The following is a 22499-nucleotide window of genomic DNA, read 5'->3' as shown; positions in this document are numbered from 1 at the left end:
TTTTGAAAAATATACTTCTATATAGGGAAAAATGGGATATGGTGGGTATTTTTTTTTTGGCGGGCTTACTTTTGCACCTAGAAGATTCAAATTGTGCACAAACATTCAGTCCACCGAGTAGTATTTACCAGATTTTTTTCAGATTTCTGCGTTAAAACAGGGGGTACAGAGGGGCTAAACGTTGAAAAAGGGAAATTTTACCAAAAAATCCCTTTTACGGGATTTTCCCGCCTTAGATACATGATGGAGACAAGTGAATAGTACCACCTGAAAAGCAGTTCTATTCTAAAAAGAATGATGGGTGAAACATGACCCTAGGGTGATTAGGGATGTCTCTGGGAATGTTTAAAAATTTCCCTCTGTATACGGGAATATGGGACATTGTCGGTATATTTTTTTTTTGGCGGGCTTACTTTTGCACCTGGAAAATTGGAATTGTGCATAAACATTCCGCCCCCCGAGTAGTATTTACCAGATTTTTTTTAGATCTCTGCGTTAAAACAGGGGGGTCCAGGGGGCTAAAAGTTGAAAAAAAGGATATTTAGACCCCAAAAATCCCGTTTTTCATCACTTTCCCGCCTTAGATACATGATGGAGACACGCGAGTCATACCGCCTGAAAGGCAGTTCTATTCTGAATAGAATGATGGGCGAAACATGACCTTAGGTAATTAGGGATGTCTCAGGAAATTTTTACCTGAGATCATGGTGTTTTACGGTTATTTGGGGCATGTCGGGAATTCCTGATAAAATTTCTCCCGCCCTTGGTATTCCCGATAGAAACTTGAAATTTGGCACACATATTCAGTATACCAAGTACTATTTATCAGAGTTTTTTCTTAGATGGCTACGTTCACACAGGGTCGCTCCAGAGGGGTCCAAAGTGCGAGAAAAAATTTTCCCTCCAAAATTTTCTCTTTGACATCATTTTTCCCGCTCCTGGTATATGATATGATCATGCAAGTGATATCATTTGAAAGCCAGCTCCATTCTAAAGAGAATGAGGTATGAACCATGATCCTAGGATAAATAGTGACGATGCAGTAGCTGCTTGACTGAAAGTCTAAAAAATAGCTTAAAAAGCCAAGATCCGAAAAGGGTATCATCTCCCTTAGCCTAAAGGACATAATTGTGGGACGTTAAACTGAAATGTTTAATTTTTTATACAATGCATAAACGGAGGCCGGCTGGGTTGGGAGTCCCGTTCACGTTAGTTCCAAGACAAAGCGTTTCAGAGACAAATGCCATTGTACAATTTGAAGATGTCCACACAGGAAAGTGACATTTGAATAACATTACAGTTAAATAGGGCTAATACATTTTATTACCCTGTTGACCAAGTGTGCAAAACAGGAGGAAATTTGCAAGTTGTAAGATGCCATTACCCTTCACCCTCCTAATAAGTCCCCTTATGTTGCAAAAAGCATACGTTTTGACCTCACCATTGTGTTGAGCACCCAAGTAAACACAATAATACCAAAAATGAAGCGACTATCCCAAAAAAGGGTTACTTCAAACTTTTTGAAAAATCTGTTCAATTTTGAACTTTTAACGCTTATAATTCGAACACGTATGCGATCGAGGATTTCTACGGTTGTCTAATTGTTTCATATGTAAAAAGAAATCGGCTAAGTCAGAGTAACACCGCGCGACCTTTGTTAGTAAGAACAATAAAGTAAAACAAAATGAGAAATCAATATGTTCAAAGTTTACACACTGAATTTTCTTTGAGTTCATTTCAGTGTATTAACATCCATTAATTACATAGCCCTTTTACAAATCTTTCTCCCTTAAAATTTCCACGACTTGTGTGAGATAAAGAGCATTTTTTGACAACATTCATGCTTCGTTGAAAAGGTTCCACATACCAAGTTTGAAGTTTCTGCATATGCCATAAACAGTTCCTCTCTATTATCCGGAGCTGTTATAACGTAATATGAACGTTTTTCATATAGCGTAATAGCAACCAAACATTCGTGTGCCTCTTTATTACAAATCCTCCTTATACACCCACCACACATTAGATAATAATGTTGTCCCCACTACATAATAGAATATTTTACACAGTTAACGTCAACATTGTTTAGATAGATTAAGAACAGCATAGATTAAGAAAACTACCAAAAATAAAATCAAATGAAATCTTTCAGTTTTACATCCCATAGAAATGCCGTGTAGCCTAAAAGAGACGGTGATTGAGAAGTACGTGTAGGTAAAATAGTAGAATGAAGAATCTAGGAGGAAACGGAAGAACTCCCAGAAAATCATCGCACATGGTTTATCCAACACAAAGCCTATTTGAAGCAAGATGGAATCGAAGCAGGGACCTTACGCACCATAAGTGATTGCTCTACCACTGAGCCACCTCTGCCCGAAAACTCACCAATACTGATGGGGAGTGCGCAAGGAAATTTGACTGTGATGTTGTTAATAGAACTTCCAGTGCATCATGCAGGATATGATCCACATCTTCTTCTTATGGCACTTCTCTAGATGAAAGAGGATTTAGAAAATCATAATTATTGAAAAGATCCGAAGATAGCAGTAAATTATATTCATCTTGCTCTTCTACACAATGTGTTTCTGCTTCTTCTCTGAGATCTGTTTCTACTTCTTGTACAGGATCTCTTTGTTTCTTGTTATTTCTAAAGTTTGTTTCCTGGGAATCATCTCAGGGAAAGCTGCTATCACAGACAGGAATTTTCGCGTTCAAGAATATAATGTTGAGACTAATACCAGAAAATTTCAAAGTATACTGTTTGAATGAAATAAAAAAATATATGCCAAAAGTCACGTGAGGACACCAAAACTTTACACAATATAATTATACCTGTAACAAATATTTGCAAATGCAATGTCTATAATTCCCTGTACATAGTATTGTCCATTTATCACCGAGCTTAGATTACGCAATGATCGGCAATTTTTTTCCTGCATAGTAGGTAAAGATCCTACTCGTACATACCCTAAAAGGCTTTAAATCTGTTCTACATTTTACATCGAAATCTAAATTTGCATAAAAGTCACACATTTGCACTACAAATTGACATCATATAGACGTCGTATTAAGATCTTAGGTTCCCTAGGTCCCGCATCACCAGAGTATCAGTTTTCGCCTTTACAGATTACGCATTGGTACAATTCGCCATGAGACACCGGTCATCCCCGGAGCTTCGTTTCGCGCTTTGTGTACCGGGCGCATACCTCCGGTTTCCACACGTCCCGGCCGCCCCGGGCGGGTTTCGCGTTTGCAGTTCACGCGCCAGGCGCCAACTTCCGGTCTCCGAGCGGTAGAGGGCACATCTGAGCTTCGTGTTAACGCATAGCATCGCGGTTTCCCGACCCTCAAACATCATCACTCGCAGTAAAATTTAACGTTGCTTCTCGCGCACTGAAAAGTCTTACATATTAACCGTCTTACATATTACAACATGATCCCCCCAATTCTACAAAGCCCTTAGAAATAGTCTTACAAGGAAAGAGCTATAGCGTGGACCCTATGTACCATGTCGGATTCAAATAAACATGAAGGGTTAGTATTTTAACTGAAAGTAATAAATATTCATATTACGAGTATCATATACAATTCATAAACATATCAATTTTAATTGGATCGTAATATTCAAATATTACTCTTAATTTCCTTAGTATTCTTTTATTCATAACAAATTAGTGCTAAGAGAAAGCTATGCTATCGATCCGTTGATTAATTTGCTCGTTATATTTACATATTACCCCTAGTGTCCTTTGAGTATTCGTAATTTACGATGTTTTGAATAAGTAATTGTAGCATAATAAAATTACACATTATTATTCTTGTTTTTATAATGTTCGTAATAGTCTTATGTTACAAATTATCTATTAGTTTTTAGTGGATTCTGATATTTACATATCACTCGGAAGTATACCCTTCAACATGTTTATGCGTAGAAAGACGTCATCGTGGCAGTATGATCTTGTGTTAACGTCAAAAAGTGCGCCGGTTTTGAACCGTCTGGCAAATTTTTGTTTCTCGGTTGCCGACATTGTTTTGTATTGTTGCTCTACCCACAAAAATTCCGATTGTCGCTTTAGTCTGAATTTCTCGCATTTCTTCAGTTTTTGCCTAGCATGGAGCAGTTTACTATAGCGCAACATGTGCTAATTGTGAAAACTTTTAAACAGAACGGAGTAAGTTATGCAGCAAATGTCAGGCAACTTTGCGCGAAATGGGGCACTGAATGAATCAAAAGTTCGCACATTTATGAAAAAGTTCATTGAAACGGTTTTTCCAACATTGAACATTAAAAGTCCTGGGCAGCGTCGTAGTGGTCGTTCTAAGCTAAACATTGCGGTGGTTCGTGACAGTGTGCCTGAGTCATTCAGTCATAGCGAATTTTACGAAGAGAGTTATTGCATGGCAGCGCAGTAGAGGTCATGTGCCCGACGTCATTCACCATACTTGAAATCGGAATGTGTGATGAACATGTTTATGAATGTTCTTAGTGTGTTTTGAAAAAAGTTCATAATTTGATACAACAAAACCGACGCGCTTTTTGAATAACCCTTTTACATACAAGAAAGAGCTTTTCATATCATATACAAATTACAAACAACCTCCTCGAATTTCATCACCCTAACTCAGTAGCGCCTACCTGCTACCTGCTCTCCTGATCCTCCATAATAATAATAATAATAATAATAATAATAATAATAATAATAATAATAATAATAATAATAATAATAATAATAATAGTAATAGTAATAATATATATATATATATATATACAGATGGTGATCAGAAAAATGGAAACACCTGAACGAAATTGCAACTTAAAAGATTAATATTGTGTCGGGCCACCTTTCGCCTTCAGAACAGCCTTGATGCGACGTGGGATGGAGGCACAGAGGTCGTGAATGGTAGCAAGTGGAATTTTACACCATTCCTCGTGCAGGGCATCGACCAGTTCTGTGAGAGGGGATGGAGGTGGAAATCGTCGCCGGAGGCGTGTTTCCGAGACGGACTACAGATGTTTAATTATGTTGAGATCTGGGGATTGGGCGGACCAGGGGTGGTGTTGAACTTCATCCCGATGTTCCTCAAACCATTCTGCAACAACGCCAGCTATGTGAATGGGTGCATTATCATCCTGGAAGATGGCGTCATTGTCCGGGAACAACATCCGGACCATAGGATGTAAGTGGTCTCCTAAAATTGCGACATAGTCGTTGGCAGTGATTCGTCCGCTAAGTGTGAAAACAGGGCACAATGAAAACCATGATATTGCGGCCCACAGCATCATCGAGCCGCCGCCATGTTTCACAGTTGGGCGGAGACACTGCAGATCATAAGCTTCTTTGGGCGTTCTCCACACATAAACACGGCCCGTGGTGGGAAATAAGGTGAAGGATGACTCATCCGACCATATCACACGTTTCCAGTCCTCAACGGTCCAAGTTGCATGATCGCGGCACCATTTGTGGCGTGCGAAAGCGTTATGATCCCTGATGAGCGGTTTGGCCCGTGCAACACGACCCCGTAAGTTCATCTCATGTAATTCGCGGTAGACTGTAATTGTCGAAACAGGGTGGGGGAGGTGCTGATTGAGTTCCTCCGTCACTTGTTCCGCAGTGGCACGACGGTTCTGCGTGACAATGCGCTTTAATACCCGGCGTGACCTGTCACTCATGATTTTCTTCCGCCCACTGTTCCGCTTCCCCGATGTGGTTTCCCCGTGTGTTGTGCAGGCCGTCATCACCTTCGACACTGTCCTACGCGACACACCTAACACAGTAGCCACTGCCGTCACACTCACTCCACATAACCGCGCACCAACAATTTGCCCTCTTTGAAAATCTGAGAAGTCTCCCATTTTACACTAGCTCCGTCTGCTGCAGCGACTGGACACTGCTGTTCCACTGCGCCTGACGTAGTATTTAGACCGACCTAACACACCACCACCAACGGTCCGGCGCTGCGGGCGCCACGACACTACTGCCAACCCATACATCTGACGTGTTGCCAACTACAGATGTTTCCATTTTTCTGATCACCATCTGTATATATATATATATACCCTTCTTCCCCCAAAAGGCGAGAGGCTTGAACACCACTGCTAGTGTGAATTGGAATAGCTGACTTCCTGTTCATTTGCAAAGCTGAATTCGAAATATGTCAAATAACGAGCTTTATTCTTTTCTTGTTTTCATTATGGACTATAACTGCGTAACTTTTCGATTTGATGAATTTTCTTTTACATATTTATTAGGGCTTACTTTAATATTTCTTGTGTTGTTTATAAAGAATTGTCTTGGTTAATCTCGAGTTAAAATAATACTCAGTTCAAAAATTGCTCTAAGTTTTGCATTTGAATTTGCGATTGACTTAAAAAGTATTAATGATTTTGTATTTTAGAACAAAATCGTATGGTTTTAGAAATTTCTAAATTTTGTTTTTGTTTTTCTTTTTAGAGAGAAGCCAAAGCCCGGGAGAAGTCTAAGACTTTCTTCGGCACAATGTCAGCTCGTTTGAGGACAAGCCAAACAAGAAAGATGGGGACACTTGTAGGAGTGTATCTTCCTTGCATTCAAAACCTTTTTGGAATTATTTTCTTTGTTCGACTGCCATGGGTAGTAGGCACAGCAGGAGTCATTCATGGATCCGTTTTGGTCTTCGTTTGTTGTTTTACAGTAACGTATCTTTGTGTCTATATATCTATCTATATACTGTATATATATATATATATATATATATATATATATATATATATATATATATATATATATATATATATATATATATATATATATATATATATATATATATATAAGATATTTCCAATTGCTATTATATCTTGTCGTCCGTGGTTAAGGTTGGAGCTCAGCATTAAGGTAGGAGTAGCAATTTACTTTAACAAGTAGCACACTGAAGGGCAAAGAAACAATAAATAACCAACTATAAAGGTAGTAATGTTGTTGCTTCAACAATGTACTACCCAGTTGACTATCATCTTTTAGCTAGGACGCATGTTGACTAGAAGAAAATCAACTAAGCTGAGGCAGATGAAGTCAGAGGAGGATCAGAAGAGTGCATTGAATGTGTGTCAAAGTCAAAACGTTGGAGATGCCTCTGTCTACCACATAGAGGAGTGAATATCAAATACCAGGCTATGCTGAATTACTCACAACTACGAACGTTGGATCGGCTGTCTTATACTCTGATTAGTATATGTCCACTCTTTAGGCTAATTAATGGGACATAGTCTCTCATTCTTTCTTGCGTTGTGCCCACTCTCCAAAGTCCGCAATTTTCTTGCTTCCCTTGTTTGTTTAGTGCAGGAGTGGTTAATCAGCAGCATACTGTCTCGTTCGTACTCTAACTTTTATACTCTAGGCATCAACTTGACAAAATTGCTCTCCTTTTCGACTTTAAGGGCAAATCATGTAACAATTTGTCATCCGACATTCGTGAATATATATCCATCACTGATCGGGAAAATGCCGAATGCCAGAAGAAACACCTCACGGGAGGGAAGGAGGAGGAGGAGAAAGACGAAATTTTAGCCGTTTCTGTTATTCACCGTAACTCCGTAACCATTGGAGCTAGAGCATCCAAACTTTTTTTCATTTTGTTTGCCTAATTCTCTTCTATAATTTAATTCTAGTGCATTTTTGAGTTGAATATAATGGTTTTCTTGCTATTTTCATTTTTACTCAGTTTTGGTTGCGCGTGACGTCAGTTTTTTTAGCCACATTCTTTACAAGATATAATTTAGAAAAACGTTTCTTCTAAAAGTTTTTCGTCATTTTACGACCTTTTAATTATGTTACTGTGAGACCAATAGTGCCTGAGTTATGAGCGACTCAGAGTTATCTTCCCACAAGAGTTACCTTCCCACAAATGGTAGTTATTAGCAGCTGATAACGATAAATATATATATATATATATATATATATATATATATATATATATATATATATATATATATATATATATATATATATACTTGTCTGCCTGCAAGTATATAATCCTGCTGATTAATTCTGTCTATCCATTACAAGTATCCATTTTTAATATCAATTGAGGGTCTTTTCGGAAAATAACCCTTGTGGAAACAGAAAATTTCTGTCAAGAATGAAAAGAGAGCTTTCTCTAGTACACAGTATGAGAAACTGAAAATCTGTTTCTTTATACGTGTCTGTGATACCTTCTAAAACATGCACAAACATGCATCTTTCTATTCATTTTTCTGAAAAAATCTTGTTTCGACAAGGGTTGTTTTTGCTACAAGTCCTTCGATTTATGTACGACAATGGTACTGAGCGGAATAGAGCAGGAACCAAATTTTAAAATTTCCTTCGAGAGAAAATCATTAACAATTTTCCATTCACGTTCTTTAACATTTAAACTATTAAATTTTATTTACAGAAGAGGCACTTCCCTATTATTAAGATTGTGTACAGTTGCTATAATACAATACATCTATAATAAGAAACGTAATAGAAGGCAACCATATGCTTAAGAAATCTCTTCAGAAGACACCAAATTATTTAATTTCTAGAATTAGTTCTGAATAATATTATGCCACTCTTATATCTTAAACAGATAAAGAAATTTGTGATATCTATATTGCATCATTCAGTCTTCTTCATCACTCTGTTCATTAATTGATATTGAATTTTTACATTCGCTCGGACAACTACACATTGAAGTTCACAAGAAACCGCGATTCTTACATTTGCATTTCAAACTTACATACCCAAGTTTCTGACAGCTACGCATGGTAATATCTAAATAAGCTTTGGGAATATCTTCGAGTGTTTTTAAAACTGGTCTCACAATGTGGTCCTCAAAGTACCATCCGGATTCTTCTGGCCTTGGTAGATCAATCTCGCACTTATCAGCGTTTCCCAAATTGCTGTTTGTTGATGGCATCTCTTTATATGTTGTTTCAGAACATCACTAGTTGGAGGTAATCTTTAAAGGCTGCATTTTCCTAAAAGTAGGAGCCTAGCTTCATCATAGATCTTCGCATTAACCGTGAGGAGCTTTGTGAAAAACAGTTAAGTCAAACATCGAGAACGATGTTCAAATTCTTGAAGGGAAGCATGAAAAAGCAAATACTAGAATGATACTTCATGCTCTGAATCACAATTCAGAAGGAATTGTTCTGATGAGTAGAGACCGATGTATTCCTGCTTTTGATGTACCATTACGACAATTTCTTGAAAATAATTGTACATGATGGTGGGATTTCGAAGAAAAGAAAGTTTATTCCAGCTTACCACCTTTGTTACAAGTTATGTGAGAATAAGAAGAGAGTTAATGTCTTATCACGCTCCACTTGGATCCGACATAACAGCTCTGAAAAACATATAAAGAGATTCCATTAACAGACAGCAATTTGGAAAATATTGATAAGTGTGAGATTGATGTATCTATCAAAGTCAGAAGACCCCGGACAGTACTTGGAAGACCAAATTCTGAAGCTAGTTTTGAAAACACTCGAAGATATTCCCAAAGCTTGTTAGAGATTACCATCTGTAGCTGTCAGAAATTTGGGTGCGTAAGTTTGGAATGCAAATGTTGGAATCGCGGTTTCTTGTTCACTCCAATGTGCGAGTATAAAAATTCAGTCAGTTAATTAACAGAAAGGTGAAGAAGACTGAATGATGCAATAAAGATATCACAAAAGTATTTATCTTTTTTGAAATATAAAGGTAACCAAGAAATTTCTGTCGTTTTTTGTGGAGATCTGTGTTCAATTGGTCCTCACACCGTGTGTTGAATGCAAATGGAAATAAGGCGAAGGTCAGTTGTTGTTGTGGTTATATACAACATACCAGCTGGTTGTGGCAGTTCAGTTACACCATGAACTTGCGTAAGGACAGAGCGAACATGGACCTCCACAGAGCGTCACAAGTGCTTGTATGCTGTACGAATTCTAACTGGGATCAAACGCTGCTGCAGAAGGGTGGAAGATATGCCAGGCAGTTGGTGAGGGTGTCGTGACTACGCAGACAATGCAGTGGTCGTTTAATAAGTTTAAGAACGGTGACGAAACACTCGAAGAAGCACTATTTTCCGGAAGACCAACACATCTACAAAATGAAGATCTTCAGGCAGCAACTGGGTTGAACAGTGGCCAGACATGTGAGAACCTGAGACTACAATTCAGTGTGAGTGGAAAAACCATTCGGCAGCACCTCTATCAACTTGGGAAGCACTACAAACTGGGTCGATGGGTCCCACATAATTTGACTCTGAGTCAGAAGGCAACGCAAGCAGACACCTGTATTTCTTTGCTGTCTCGTCTGAGGAATGAGCTATTTCTGGACAGGTTGTTAACATGTAATGAGAAGTAGGACCTGTAGGAAGCTCCACTGTGCCGTCATCATTGGTTAGTATCCCATGAACCGGATCCAAAACAGCCAATACCAGCAGTGCACCAGAAGGAGATCCTCCTGTGTGTTTAGTGGACTGCTCGCGGCATCGTGCACCGGGAACTGCTACCAGCTGATCAAAGCATCAATGCGACTATGTACTGTCAGAAGTTGAGCCGTGATCAAGAAAAACTAAAAACTCTGGAGCCAGAACTTCTGAATCGCAAAGAGATCCTCCTATTATAGGACAACGCTACGCTTTACGTGGCTAGGATGACCCGGGACACCATTCTACGCCTTGGATGGGAAACACTATTGCCTCCGCCATATTTCCCGGGACTTGCACCGTGTCTGATTATCACCTGGTTCCATTCTTTGGACAATCACCTTCGAGGATGCCAATTCAAATCCCTAATAGAGGTGCAAAATGCAATTGATACTTTCTTCGCTTCACGGGCCACCGAGTTCTACCGCGATAATATTCATGGCCTTCCAGAACGTTGACACGGGGTCGTATATGATGATGGGAACTATTTTTGATCTTCAAGGTACGTCTAAGGAGACATATCGATGTTCAAAAGGGGTGGGTCAAAAAGCCACATAACTTTCTTGGTTACCTTTATATAAGAGTGGCATAACATTATTCAGAACTAATTCTAGAAATAAAATAAATTGCTCTCTTATGTAGAGATTTCTTAAGTATATAGCTTTCTTCTATTACGTTTCTTATTACAGATTTATTGTATTATAGCAACTGTACACAATCTTAATAATAGGCAAGTGCTTCTTCTGCAAATAAGATTTAACAGTTTAAAAACTTATCATTTATAAAATGTATTAGGCATATATTATTTTTTGCTTTGTTTCTTACCATTACAATAAGTATTAAGAGGAAAAGGTGGTAATATATAAAGAACGAGGATGACAAATTATTCCCTGCTCTATTTCGCTCAGTATCATTGTAGTAGATAAACCGACGGACTTGTAGCAAAAACAACCTTTGTCGAAACAATACTTTTCGAGAAAAATGAATAGAAGGATGCATGTTTGTGCATGTTTTAGAAGGTATCACAGACACTTATAAAGAAACAGATTTGTAGTTTCTCATACTGTGTACTAGAGAGAGCTCTCTTTTCATTCTTGAGAGAAATCTTCTGTTTTGACAAGGGTTACTTGCACGTCAATTTGCTAAAGGGAATGAGAAGAAATATCCAGCAACATGGGAAGAAAATCAAATAGACGGAGAAGAATGGATGCTTCCGTTTCTTAAAAGACATTCCATAAAGCTTTTGATAAGCAAACCCGAAGCAACTAGCCTAAGTTGGGCTACCAGCTTTAATCGCCATAATGCTGAGTTCTTTTTCAACAACATCAAAGACGTTCACAATAAATTTGAACTCATTCCTCCCGAGAAGATGTGTAACTTGGAAGAAACTCGGCTCAGCACTGTCCAGGGACAGTTCAAAGTAGTTGCCCGTAAAGGTGTCAAGTAGGTCGGTTGTGCAACACCAGCAGAAAGGGGTAACCTGGTCACTATGATCACAGCCGTCAACGCAGTTGGAAATTCAATTCCACTGATGTTGATGTTCCCCCGGGTACGTTTCAAGAACATGAGGTTATTTGGCAGTCCCTCAGAACGTATTGGAGCCTGAAGAGGTTACCTAAAGCTAATGATGTTCTGAAACAACATATAAAGAGATGCCATCAACAAACAGCAATTTGGGAAACGCTGATAAGTGCGAGATTGATCTACCAAGGCCAGAAGAATCCGGATGGTACTTTGAGGACCACATTGTGAGACCAGTTTTAAAAACACTCGAAGATATTCCCAAAGCTTATTTAGATATTACCATGCGTAGCTGTCAGAAACTTGGGTATGTAAGTTTGAAATGCAAATGTAAGAATCGCGGTTTCTTGTGAACTTCAATGTGTAGTTGTCCGAGCGAATGTAAAAATTCAATATCAATTAATGAACAGAGTGATGAAGAAGACTGAATGATGCAATATAGATATCACAAATTTCTTTATCTGTTTAAGATATAAGAGTGGCATAACATTATTCAGAACTAATTCTAGAAATCAAATAATTTGGTGTCTTCTGAAGAGATTTCTTAAACATATGGTTGCCTTCTATTACGTTTCTTATTATAGATGTATTGTATTATAGCAACTGTACACAATCTTAATAATAGGGAAGTGCCTCTTCTGTAAATAAAATTTAACAGTTTAAATGTTAAAGAACGTGGATGGAAAATTGTTAATGATTTTCTCTCGAAGGAAATTTTAAAATTTGGTTCCTGCTCTATTCCGCTCAGTACCATTGTCGTACATAAATCGAAGGACTTGTAGCAAAAACAACCCTTGTCGAAACAAGATTTTTTCAGAAAAATGAATAGAAAGATGCATGTTTGTGCATGTTTTAGAAGGTATCACAGACACGTATAAAGAAACAGATTTTCAGTTTCTCATACTGTGTACTAGAGAAAGCTCTCTTTTCATTCTTGACAGAAATTTTCTGTTTTCACAAGGATCATTTTCCGAAAATACCCTCAATTGATATTATAAATGAACATTTGTAATGGATAGACAGACTTAATCATCAGGATTATATACTATAAGGCAAACAAGATTATATATATGTTTATCGTTCTCAGTTGCTAATATCTACCATTTGTGGGAAGGTAACTCTTGGACCGCGCCGTGATCAGTTTCGCACACGACATAATAAAGTCGCTCATAACTCAGGCACTGTTGGTCTCACAGTAACATAATTATACCTTTTTTTAAAGATCATAAAATGACAAAAAACTTTTAGAAGAAACGTTTTTCCGAATTTCATCTTGTAAAGAATCTGTGGCTAAAAAACTGACGTCAAGCGCACCCAAAACTGAGTAAAAATTAAAATAACCAGAAAACCATTATATTTAACTCAAAAATGCACTAGAATTAAATTATAGAAGAGAATTAGACGAACAAAATGAAAAAAGTTTGGATGCTCCAGCTCCAATGGTTACGGAGGTATAGTGAATAATAGAAACGGATCAAATTTGGTTTTTCTCCTCCTCCCCCTCCCCTCCCATGACGTGTTTCTTCTAGCATTCGGCATTTTTGTGATCAGTGATGGGTATATATTGAAAAAATGTCGAACACCAAATTGTTACATGATTTTCATTCGAACTCAATTTTCAAGCCCTGATGCCTAAACTATTAACTGTTATGGCTTTTATTCTTCTCTCCTCGCGCTGTCAATATAGGAGAAAGAAAGGAAACATCTTAAGTTAGACAAGAAAAGGAGTGAAATTGTATATTTTTAGTTAAGGATTTAAAATAATCCCTCGCGCGATGCAGTTCCGTTTGAGATGGCAAAAAGAAATGAGACAAGTTGAGTTGATTTTGAGCTTAACGTCTCTGTGAGCAGCGAGGTTACATGAGTCGAAACCTACTGATTAACGTGGAATCCTAACGACATGAGTTCCCGCCGGAATGAACCCGGGCCTCGTACGCGAAAGGCGCGTGCGCTAACCGCTTGGCCACGAACGAGCTCAAAACATGAAACGAATTCATGATATGAGATAGATCAGCACGATTTCTTCGTCAAACTAAGTAAGTGTGAAAAGGGGATCTATCAAATGACTCAGCAAGTTTATAACAATGATGCTGTGATTTTAGAGTCAATTTGCATATCGAGAAGAAAACAAATATCAATGAAAGACGAAGAAAAGTTAGAGCGAATTTCTATTAACACAAACCTTGAAAATGTAGAGAATGTAGAAAACTTGGGAATGAGCATAGTTCAAGAATCATTCAGAACAATGTAAAACATTACGTCAGTGACCTTCTACAGAAAAGTGAACGCGTTTGATTTTAACATGAACTGTTTTGAAGTGTAGTATATGCTCATGATGCTGACTTCCGAGAAAAAGTAGACTGTGTTAAATTCTGTCACAAACGTAGTCATAAGATGTTGGATAATATATCTTTAGAACATCATTGAAGATAAGATCTGACTCTACAGCTACGATTTGGAGATCAAACAACAATCTTCGCAGCAGTAGAGGTCAAGAGTTAAGAACGAGAAACAAATCAGAACTTTGTGATAATTTTGTCAAGCTCAGGGATTTACACTCCGTAAAATCTCTGAGAACCAGAGCGTCGACTGGCTGTTCCATTGCTCTGAGGTATCTGAGGAAGGACATTCAGATGAAAAGACTGAACTATGGTGGTACGAGAATAATTTCTTGCTTCATCATGATAATGAACTCCCTTATAACCCGTTTGAAACACCCCGGCTGGAGCTCATGTTGTTCGGATTCCACGTTAATCAGTAGATCCACGTCTCATATAACCTCACTGCTGAACGGGACGTTAAACTCAAAAACAAACAAACAAACGAATTTTCGACCTTAAAATTATTATTACTTCCGATCTTAAAAATAAGAATATTACGTAGTTTCCAAGTGCTAAATGGTCTGACAGCTGTGTATCGTTTCATACCAGAAATGCTTTTAAGTACCCATTTCTATCCAGAAGTATACGTGCTTTGATGCGCTCAATGCTTTGATCCTTCTCTTCTTTCTCATACTGGTGTTTACTCCTCCTAATTTTGAATCCACTTACATGAGCCGTAGATAAGTGATAGATATTTGAAATCTTTCAGTATTTCATATTACAAGTCTCGAGCTTTGTCCTCACGAACATTTTAGGCACACTTATACCAATGAGTGAACTCACATACATATTTCGTAGATGGGGAATAATTTTAGAGACTCTTTAAACTACACAAGTTCCTTAAATACTAGCTTGAATAAAGTAAGACACAATTATATATTCACATTTAATAATATACAAAACTGGCAATTCACGAATAATTTGATTTGGTAAACGTTTTCGTCCATATGGAACAAAACTGACTGATCATACATAGAAGTGTTTCAGTTTGCAGCAGTTAGGATCTAGAACTATTATTTTTGTTTTATTGTCCTGATTCTAACATTATATTATCTTATTGAGACGCAATGAATAAACTAAACCGACATAAAGCAAAATGTGGTTTATTGTACACTTTCTTTTTATAAACTTTGTGATCCTTAAGAGGTAGTTGACATTATGTCTAACCTTGCTTCTGTTCCCATAGTAACATATAAATACATCGTCTTGGTGAAATATAAACAACAAAACATACACTGATTTATAACAGGATATGTTTCCTTCTCTTCTTCCTTTTAACCTAGCTGGCTAGTGCATATTTTATAGAAAAGATCACACATTTTGCCCAGAGAATACAATTAAAAATACAACATATCGTTGTACATCTAGTAATTACAGACTATTTTCCAAGTTTTCTGAACTGAAATCGTCTGAAAATTTCAAGAGTTACAATTGGTGATGTTCATGTTATTTAAGAAATTACTTGAAATTACAAATAATCACCAAGTTTTTTCAACAAAGGAGAAATAACTCAGTATTAGCTGTGACAGCATTTTGTTCAGATCTAGTATTCAAGGTTTCGTCATCTACAAAAGTTGGGTTCATCTTGAGATCCAATGATCCTATCAAATTGTCTGATGCCTAAACATCATTAACCATGGAGAAAATGTAACATTCTAAAGCTCATGCACTACTCTTCGAAGAATACATAACTACTCTTAGATACAGGAAGGCAGGTTGCATAACAAATTGATAGATTTGTTCATTTGACTAGAGAAGTAGGGAAAGTAGGTTTATCTAGTCAAGTCTCATATTTGCAGCAACAATGCAATATAATCTCTGAAAAGATTGGAATTTTCAGTTTCGTGATCTCATGTCTGATACATTAATAAAGGTAAGCACCAGAATATGTATCAGTGACGGTGTAAATAGTTTCATTTTTAAAAATCGACTCTCCAGCATATTTATTGGAACATTCATCTCCAAAAGTGAGATATAGTGAAGAGAAAGAAACAGGAAACATTTATAACATCTGTTTGATTCGCTAAACCACTACACTCGATTTACAAGGCAGGTAAGAGAGGAGCAAAAAGGTCTAAAGGTCTGAACTTTTAGAGAAAAGTCATAGAATGGCGAAAATATGATTAAAAAACGCCAACATAATTTATCTTTTTTTCACCTCAATTTCAGTATACCAATCTTAATTTTAGTACTCTCGAGCATCATAACTTCAAAACTTTAAATTAGTATTCCTGAGTGTGTAGTGTTAGCATGTCCAATTTCACGTATTTACCTTATTAGCAAGATGCATAAACGACTTTCTGTTGACAGTTGAGTTTTCTTTTTGCGGGTGAAGTTGTACAATGTTTTAAAAAAATAACTGGACTCCTGCGTTTCTTCAAACAGCTGTTATCACACAATCATACGTAGGATAATTTAGTAACATATATGAGTAGCGGCTTGAAATAAATAACTTAACAGCCAAAGAAGATTTAGACTTCTTTGATTTACTTCCACATATGGATATTTTTAAGTTCGATGTGGGCGGGTAAATGTTTTTAAAGCAAGATTGTACACACCACAATCCTTAGAATTCCACTTGCCAGCATCAACGACCTGTATGACTTCATTCCATGTCTCATTAGAGCTGTTTTGTGGACGAGGTGCTCAAATGCTATATTAATCTGACAAGTTGTATTTTTTTAGGTGTTTAAAGTGACTGTAGGTATTTATAGGCCTTTTTCTAATTTTATTATCAGCAATTAAATTATTAATTAAGAAATGTAGCCTACATGTTGCGCAAACGACAAACAATAAAAATGGCACATTTATTAAATAAATTTATGAAACAATTAAGAAAAAATAACTAAGTCAACAGGAAACATTAAGAAATTGTTATTAAATACTATTTCCTCTTTAGACTTTTTTAACAGCTATCTCTTTGAGTGCAATAGCAACAAATGGTCATGTTCCTGCTGGGGGACCTTATTTCATGATTTATAAATCCATGGGACCGGAATTTGGAGGAGCAGTTGGCATTCTTTTTTACTTTGCCAATACAATGGCTACCGGAATGTATATAATGGGATTTGTGGAAATACTAATTGTAAGTATCATCCACAACATTAAGATATATTCTATAATTATGTTTATTTATATGAAATAAATTGCCACATTAAAGTAAAATTTAGTATTGTGAACGTTTATAATTGTATACAGTATAACCTTTTAGCTTCGACGCCCTTCTACTTTGGACACTTTTCTCGGACCCACAGTAACTCACATTTATTTCTGTATTTTAACCCCATATAACGTAGATACTCACTGTCTTGGACATTGGGCATCAATATTTGAAAAGTGTAGACAGCCTTTTTCCACTTATTTTCCTTGTTGAGGTGGAAAGTAGTGGAAAGAGTAAAAACAATATGAAAGAATTACGAAATCCCTACAGAGACGTGAATTAAATGAAGTATAGAAGATGGCAATATTGAAAAATGAACATTTCTTTTAAGACGAAGAAGCAATTGAAGAGAATAGTTCTGAAGTCGTGGCTTTTCTCAGGTTCTCATGTTTCTTCTCACTTTCTTAATTTCACTATTTCATCATCACTTTCTCCCTTTAACCTCAGTGCATAGATGTGGAATGTTATTTAATAGATTAAAAAAAAGTGCATAATGAAGGAGGGAGAGTTACATTCTTGTGATACTTCCATTTTGATCCTGTTTCGATGTGCTTCATTATTTGTAAGTACACCTATAGTGTATGTTATTTACACATACAATATACAACATCATCTACTCTAAAATAATGAATCATGTTTACATATGTACACTACTACGTAGATGATTTTCAACAATTAAAAATCTTTATCCATCTATCCTGGACACCATTCTGATTTGGACACATTTCCTGGGAATCGCAGGTGTCCAACTTAGAGGGGTTATACTGCATTTATAATGATGTAGATTTGCATTCATATTATGGTATCGATTTTTGCTGTTACTGATAGCTTTAAGTACTTATCGAACCCACTATGCCTATTGAGACTACCACAATATATGTTCAGGTTTAGCTTTACCTTTGCAGTGTAAAGAATCTTAGCAACTAAAGTGTTAATTTGTTAATTATGTGTTTTGAATTTCTCTAACGTTCTCATTCTACTATTGCGTTGGTAAGATTTACTTAAATATTTAAGTAGTAATAATCCTGGTTCTGATTGTATGCTTTATTTCCCTTACATGTTCAATTACTTTTATATTGAAGTCCAATTTAGTTTGCTTGTTTCGATTGCGTGAACATTTTTTTCTGAGGGAGTTATGAGAATAACTTTATATGGAAATACAAAAAATTCATTTAGGTTAAATAATAAACTTTTCTCGTATGGAACTGAAAAAGTTTAAGAGTATAACAATAGACAAACAATTTATTTGCGGACTTTTTTTCCTTTCTGAGAAAGAATAATTTGAAGCGTAATTGAGCCAACCTATCAAAATAACTTGTTCCGATTATTAAAAAATATATATCTAATCCTGTGCATTGCATTAGTGAGCTTTTACAGTAAATGATTATGAAACTGTAACTACAATAGGGAATAGATAGATACATCATTCATAATATATCACAATGCGATATTAGTGTAACCATATAAGTATTATATATCCTCTCTTACACAAAATCCCTCTTCAGATGTTTGCATCGTACAAAATTTCAACATTTTCTGTCTATTGGTTTAAAAGTTACAAGGTTGTATACAAACTTATATGTAAGTATTAATAACACAATGACCATTACTTGGCAAGTAACAGGATTTTAATATGCTCAATATTTTTACCTTTCTATGCACTGTCAGTCTTACCCTTTGTATCTCTTACATTTGAGAACTTATAATTTATTTATTCATAATTGTAGAGAAAGAAAACTACGAGAAAACAGAATCAATTGTATATCATAAATATATAGAAAAGTTTCTCATGTGAAATTTTAGTAGGTGATATGGGGGAAGGGCAAGAAATAATATAGTAAGTACTAGGGGCGAATAGGGGGCGCGGGCGCTTTTTCCAACAAGGCCACCAGCATTTCAATGTCACAAATCAAGTTTCTCAGTTTTCTTTCTACAGTAAGTCAACGATATTAACAACTGACCATTAAAATTATATCCTTTTACCAGCATATTATTCTGAGTTGTTCAAAGTATTACGCAATTTTCAAGGCATACGTATACTATATTACACAAATTAGCAGATGTTTTAGTGTACTACTTTTTGATGCTACAGTATAAATAATCTTTTCATTCGAAAAATTCACTAACAAACCTTTTTCAATGTCAACATAAATGTTTCCAAATGTTTCTGGGACATGGTACTCCTTAACCTATTTTTAATGTATTTCAGTTTTGAAGAACTACTTTCACATGCTACCTGAGTTACGGACAAAGTCAACAGAAATTTGTGTACTAGTAGCAAACCGGGAAAAGCATTCCTGTACAAATTATAATTCTCCTAAATCAAAAAACACAACACATTGGACAATTTTAGCAACAGGTTTGGCACTCGCCTTCCTTGTAAAGAAATGTATTTTCTCCTAATCCTGAATTAGTTATGCCATCAACACAATCAGTTGTTTCTTCTCGGTTGTACGGAAGACAGTCTTTCAAGTATTCTTACTTCCTTCAAAAGTCTAAGAGTTCTTTTTTTAAATAGAATTCTTGAAAATTTCTTTACTGAATATTTTCTGAAAGTGCGTAGGTTTATTGAAAACTGTGCCTGGAAATACTGTTACTTGGTTGAAATGTTGAGGGTTCAAACATGACAAATTAGCCCACGAAGTATCTTGCATCTTGAATTTTGAAGAAATTACCATATCCAGTATTGTGTTGAATGCTTCGATGCAGTACCTGGTCATTGGCTTAGAAGCAGGTTCATCTCACATTCATAAGAAAACGTCCTTTTCCACTTCCGAACGTGACTTGTCGGCAGATCAGTAGAAACAAAGAAATCATGTTCTAATTCTTCAAATCAGTTATTGGCACATTCTGCAAATCTTAATGCTGCATTTTTAACAGATTCAAAATTAACTTTCTGCTCTTTCAGTTGGTACAGAGCGATCTGCACCATTCGATATGATTCCAATACATCAGCACCCTGTGTTTGGAGATAGTTTGACAAAGGAGTTGTCACTTGAAATATTCTCACGAATAATTGACAGTCAGAATTGTTTGGAACTTGAGAAGACCTTCTATATATCTATATATGTGATTAATCAGAACACAGTTGTCCACGTACGGTGGAAGATCAAAGAATTGAAAAGAAACGTTCAGTATTGTCAAGTAGTACTATGAGGAAAGAGTTGAGATAATTTCAAATGCAAAATAATAAATACCTAATTATACTTGCACACAAACGTCGGAATTGTTTGTATTTACAGCCGGGGTGCGAGATCTCAATTAAATATTCAGAAAACAGGAAATACAACCAACTTTGTATGTATGCGCCTCACTTGTAATCAAGTACATGTTTTCTTATTTTCACTGCATCTATTCTCACGATTTAAAGCTTATTCCGTTCAATTCAAACTTTCATTTATATGTTTCATCTTGGAGGGCGCACCGGACGTCTCCTGGTAGCCTGGTTGCCCTATCCGTCTCTGGTAGGTACAATCATGTCCAAAATTATTGTCTCATGTCTACAAATATGTTGTTCTAGGAATATAATTTGATAACGAATTCACCCGGTATTTCTTATAATGTTAGTATGTGTATAATCGGCAAAGACATGTATGTGGCAACTTTCATGTCAAAAGAACAGTAAATGAGAACAATAAAACGAAAATAAAATTTTCTTGTTCATTTAGCAAAATTTTATTTTATTCATTATAATTTTCGTATTCATAATTCTTTTCCTATGAAATTTATCACGCATATACATTTCCCGATTCTACACATAGTATCAGTATTAAGAGTGCCCTGCAAAATCATTATCAAATTATTTTTTACAAGAAGACAGTTACAGATATGCGACAATAATTTTGGACATGAGTGTACATAACATTTCACGGGAAGAAAGAGAGAAGATTGGAATTTATGAACTTTTTCATCAAAACTCGCTGATGATAGGAAATGTGTGGTTCAATCGATACAAGTAACGAAGAAAATTGAAAGTGTGCATTCAATGAGGAGAGATGCTAAATAGACAACTAATGGCAATAAGCCATTGGAAAAGTTTAGAAATTCTGCTTTAAATTATTTCATTTCTTTTTTACAATTAAGTCAGACATTATTAAAATGTGCACAATATTTTTATTTTTGGACTTTCTTCGTTGGTAGTATTTCTTAAAGCATATAGTGCAATACATAATAAATATCTATAAAGTACGGGTCTGTACTAAGGGGTTAGAAAGTGTTAATGAAAGCGAAGTGTGATATTAAAAGTCTATTTTTAATTCTATGGGTGGTTCAAGGTGTGAGTAAGTATAGAACTCGGCCTATCCAGCCTTTTTGTCATCCGGTCTGCCCTTCCGCCACATTAGAACGGATAGTCATGAGTCTAAATTCATTTACGGGATAGATGTTTTATAAACGAAACGAGAAGTTTGCCGAGAATCAAGACAAGACTAGAAAGAAGAACCGAGACGAGACGGAAGTTCCACAAAAGTTACAAGATTGGCTGAGAACACGTAATTTCTCGTCTCGCCTCGAGGGTAACACCATGATCTACATACAACTGCAGACGTGATGCTCGACGACCTTCAAACTTCTATCAACATCTCTTTAGGCACTAAGCTTAGACTGCCGACTGAAGACACATTCTGTGGATGAATTTTGTCCTAGTCAGCCAAAATATAAGAATGTTTCTAAGGATATTAGTTGCACGTCACATACGACGAAAATCCAACTTAATATCTGAAAGAGATATGGACGAAGTGAGAAAGTTTAATATTTTGATTTATGATAAGATAGAGAATTTGACAGGCAATTAGCTTTCACCTATTACTCGGTGAAAGCTTTTTAGGTAAATAGACGGAATTGTATGTTGTGTTTGTTGATGGTTTTTAATTGTACCAACTGAGTAATCTTGATGAAGATACTAAAATAAACTTGGAATTGAATGGGAAGTTCAACGATTTGATTAGAACTTACATCTGAGGCAATTACTCTGATTGTAATACAGGAAGTAATGGCACAAAATTGTTCTATTATAATCGACCTTCGATATA

The 22499-nt window shown here is 36.3% G+C and overlaps 1 protein-coding gene across 1 annotated transcript in view; it reads left to right on the top strand.

Moving 5' to 3' along the window:
- LOC145664306 (solute carrier family 12 member 7-like) overlaps positions 1-22499 on the top strand; it is a 394685-nt gene that overhangs the window by 51136 nt on the left and 321050 nt on the right. Inside the window, exons 4-5 of the mRNA XM_081730851.1 lie at positions 6450-6668; positions 17209-17394. Coding sequence (XP_081586977.1) covers positions 6450-6668; positions 17209-17394 — 405 coding nt within the window. The remainder of the gene's footprint in view (positions 1-6449; positions 6669-17208; positions 17395-22499) is intronic.

Source organism: Thermobia domestica, chromosome 11 (genome assembly GCF_964235325.1).
Source record: "Thermobia domestica chromosome 11, izTheDome1.hap1.1, whole genome shotgun sequence".
Taxonomy (NCBI): Eukaryota; Metazoa; Arthropoda; class Insecta; order Zygentoma; family Lepismatidae; genus Thermobia; species Thermobia domestica.
The sequence above is the reverse complement of the archived record's forward strand: the minus strand, read 5'-3'. Positions and strand labels throughout refer to the sequence as shown.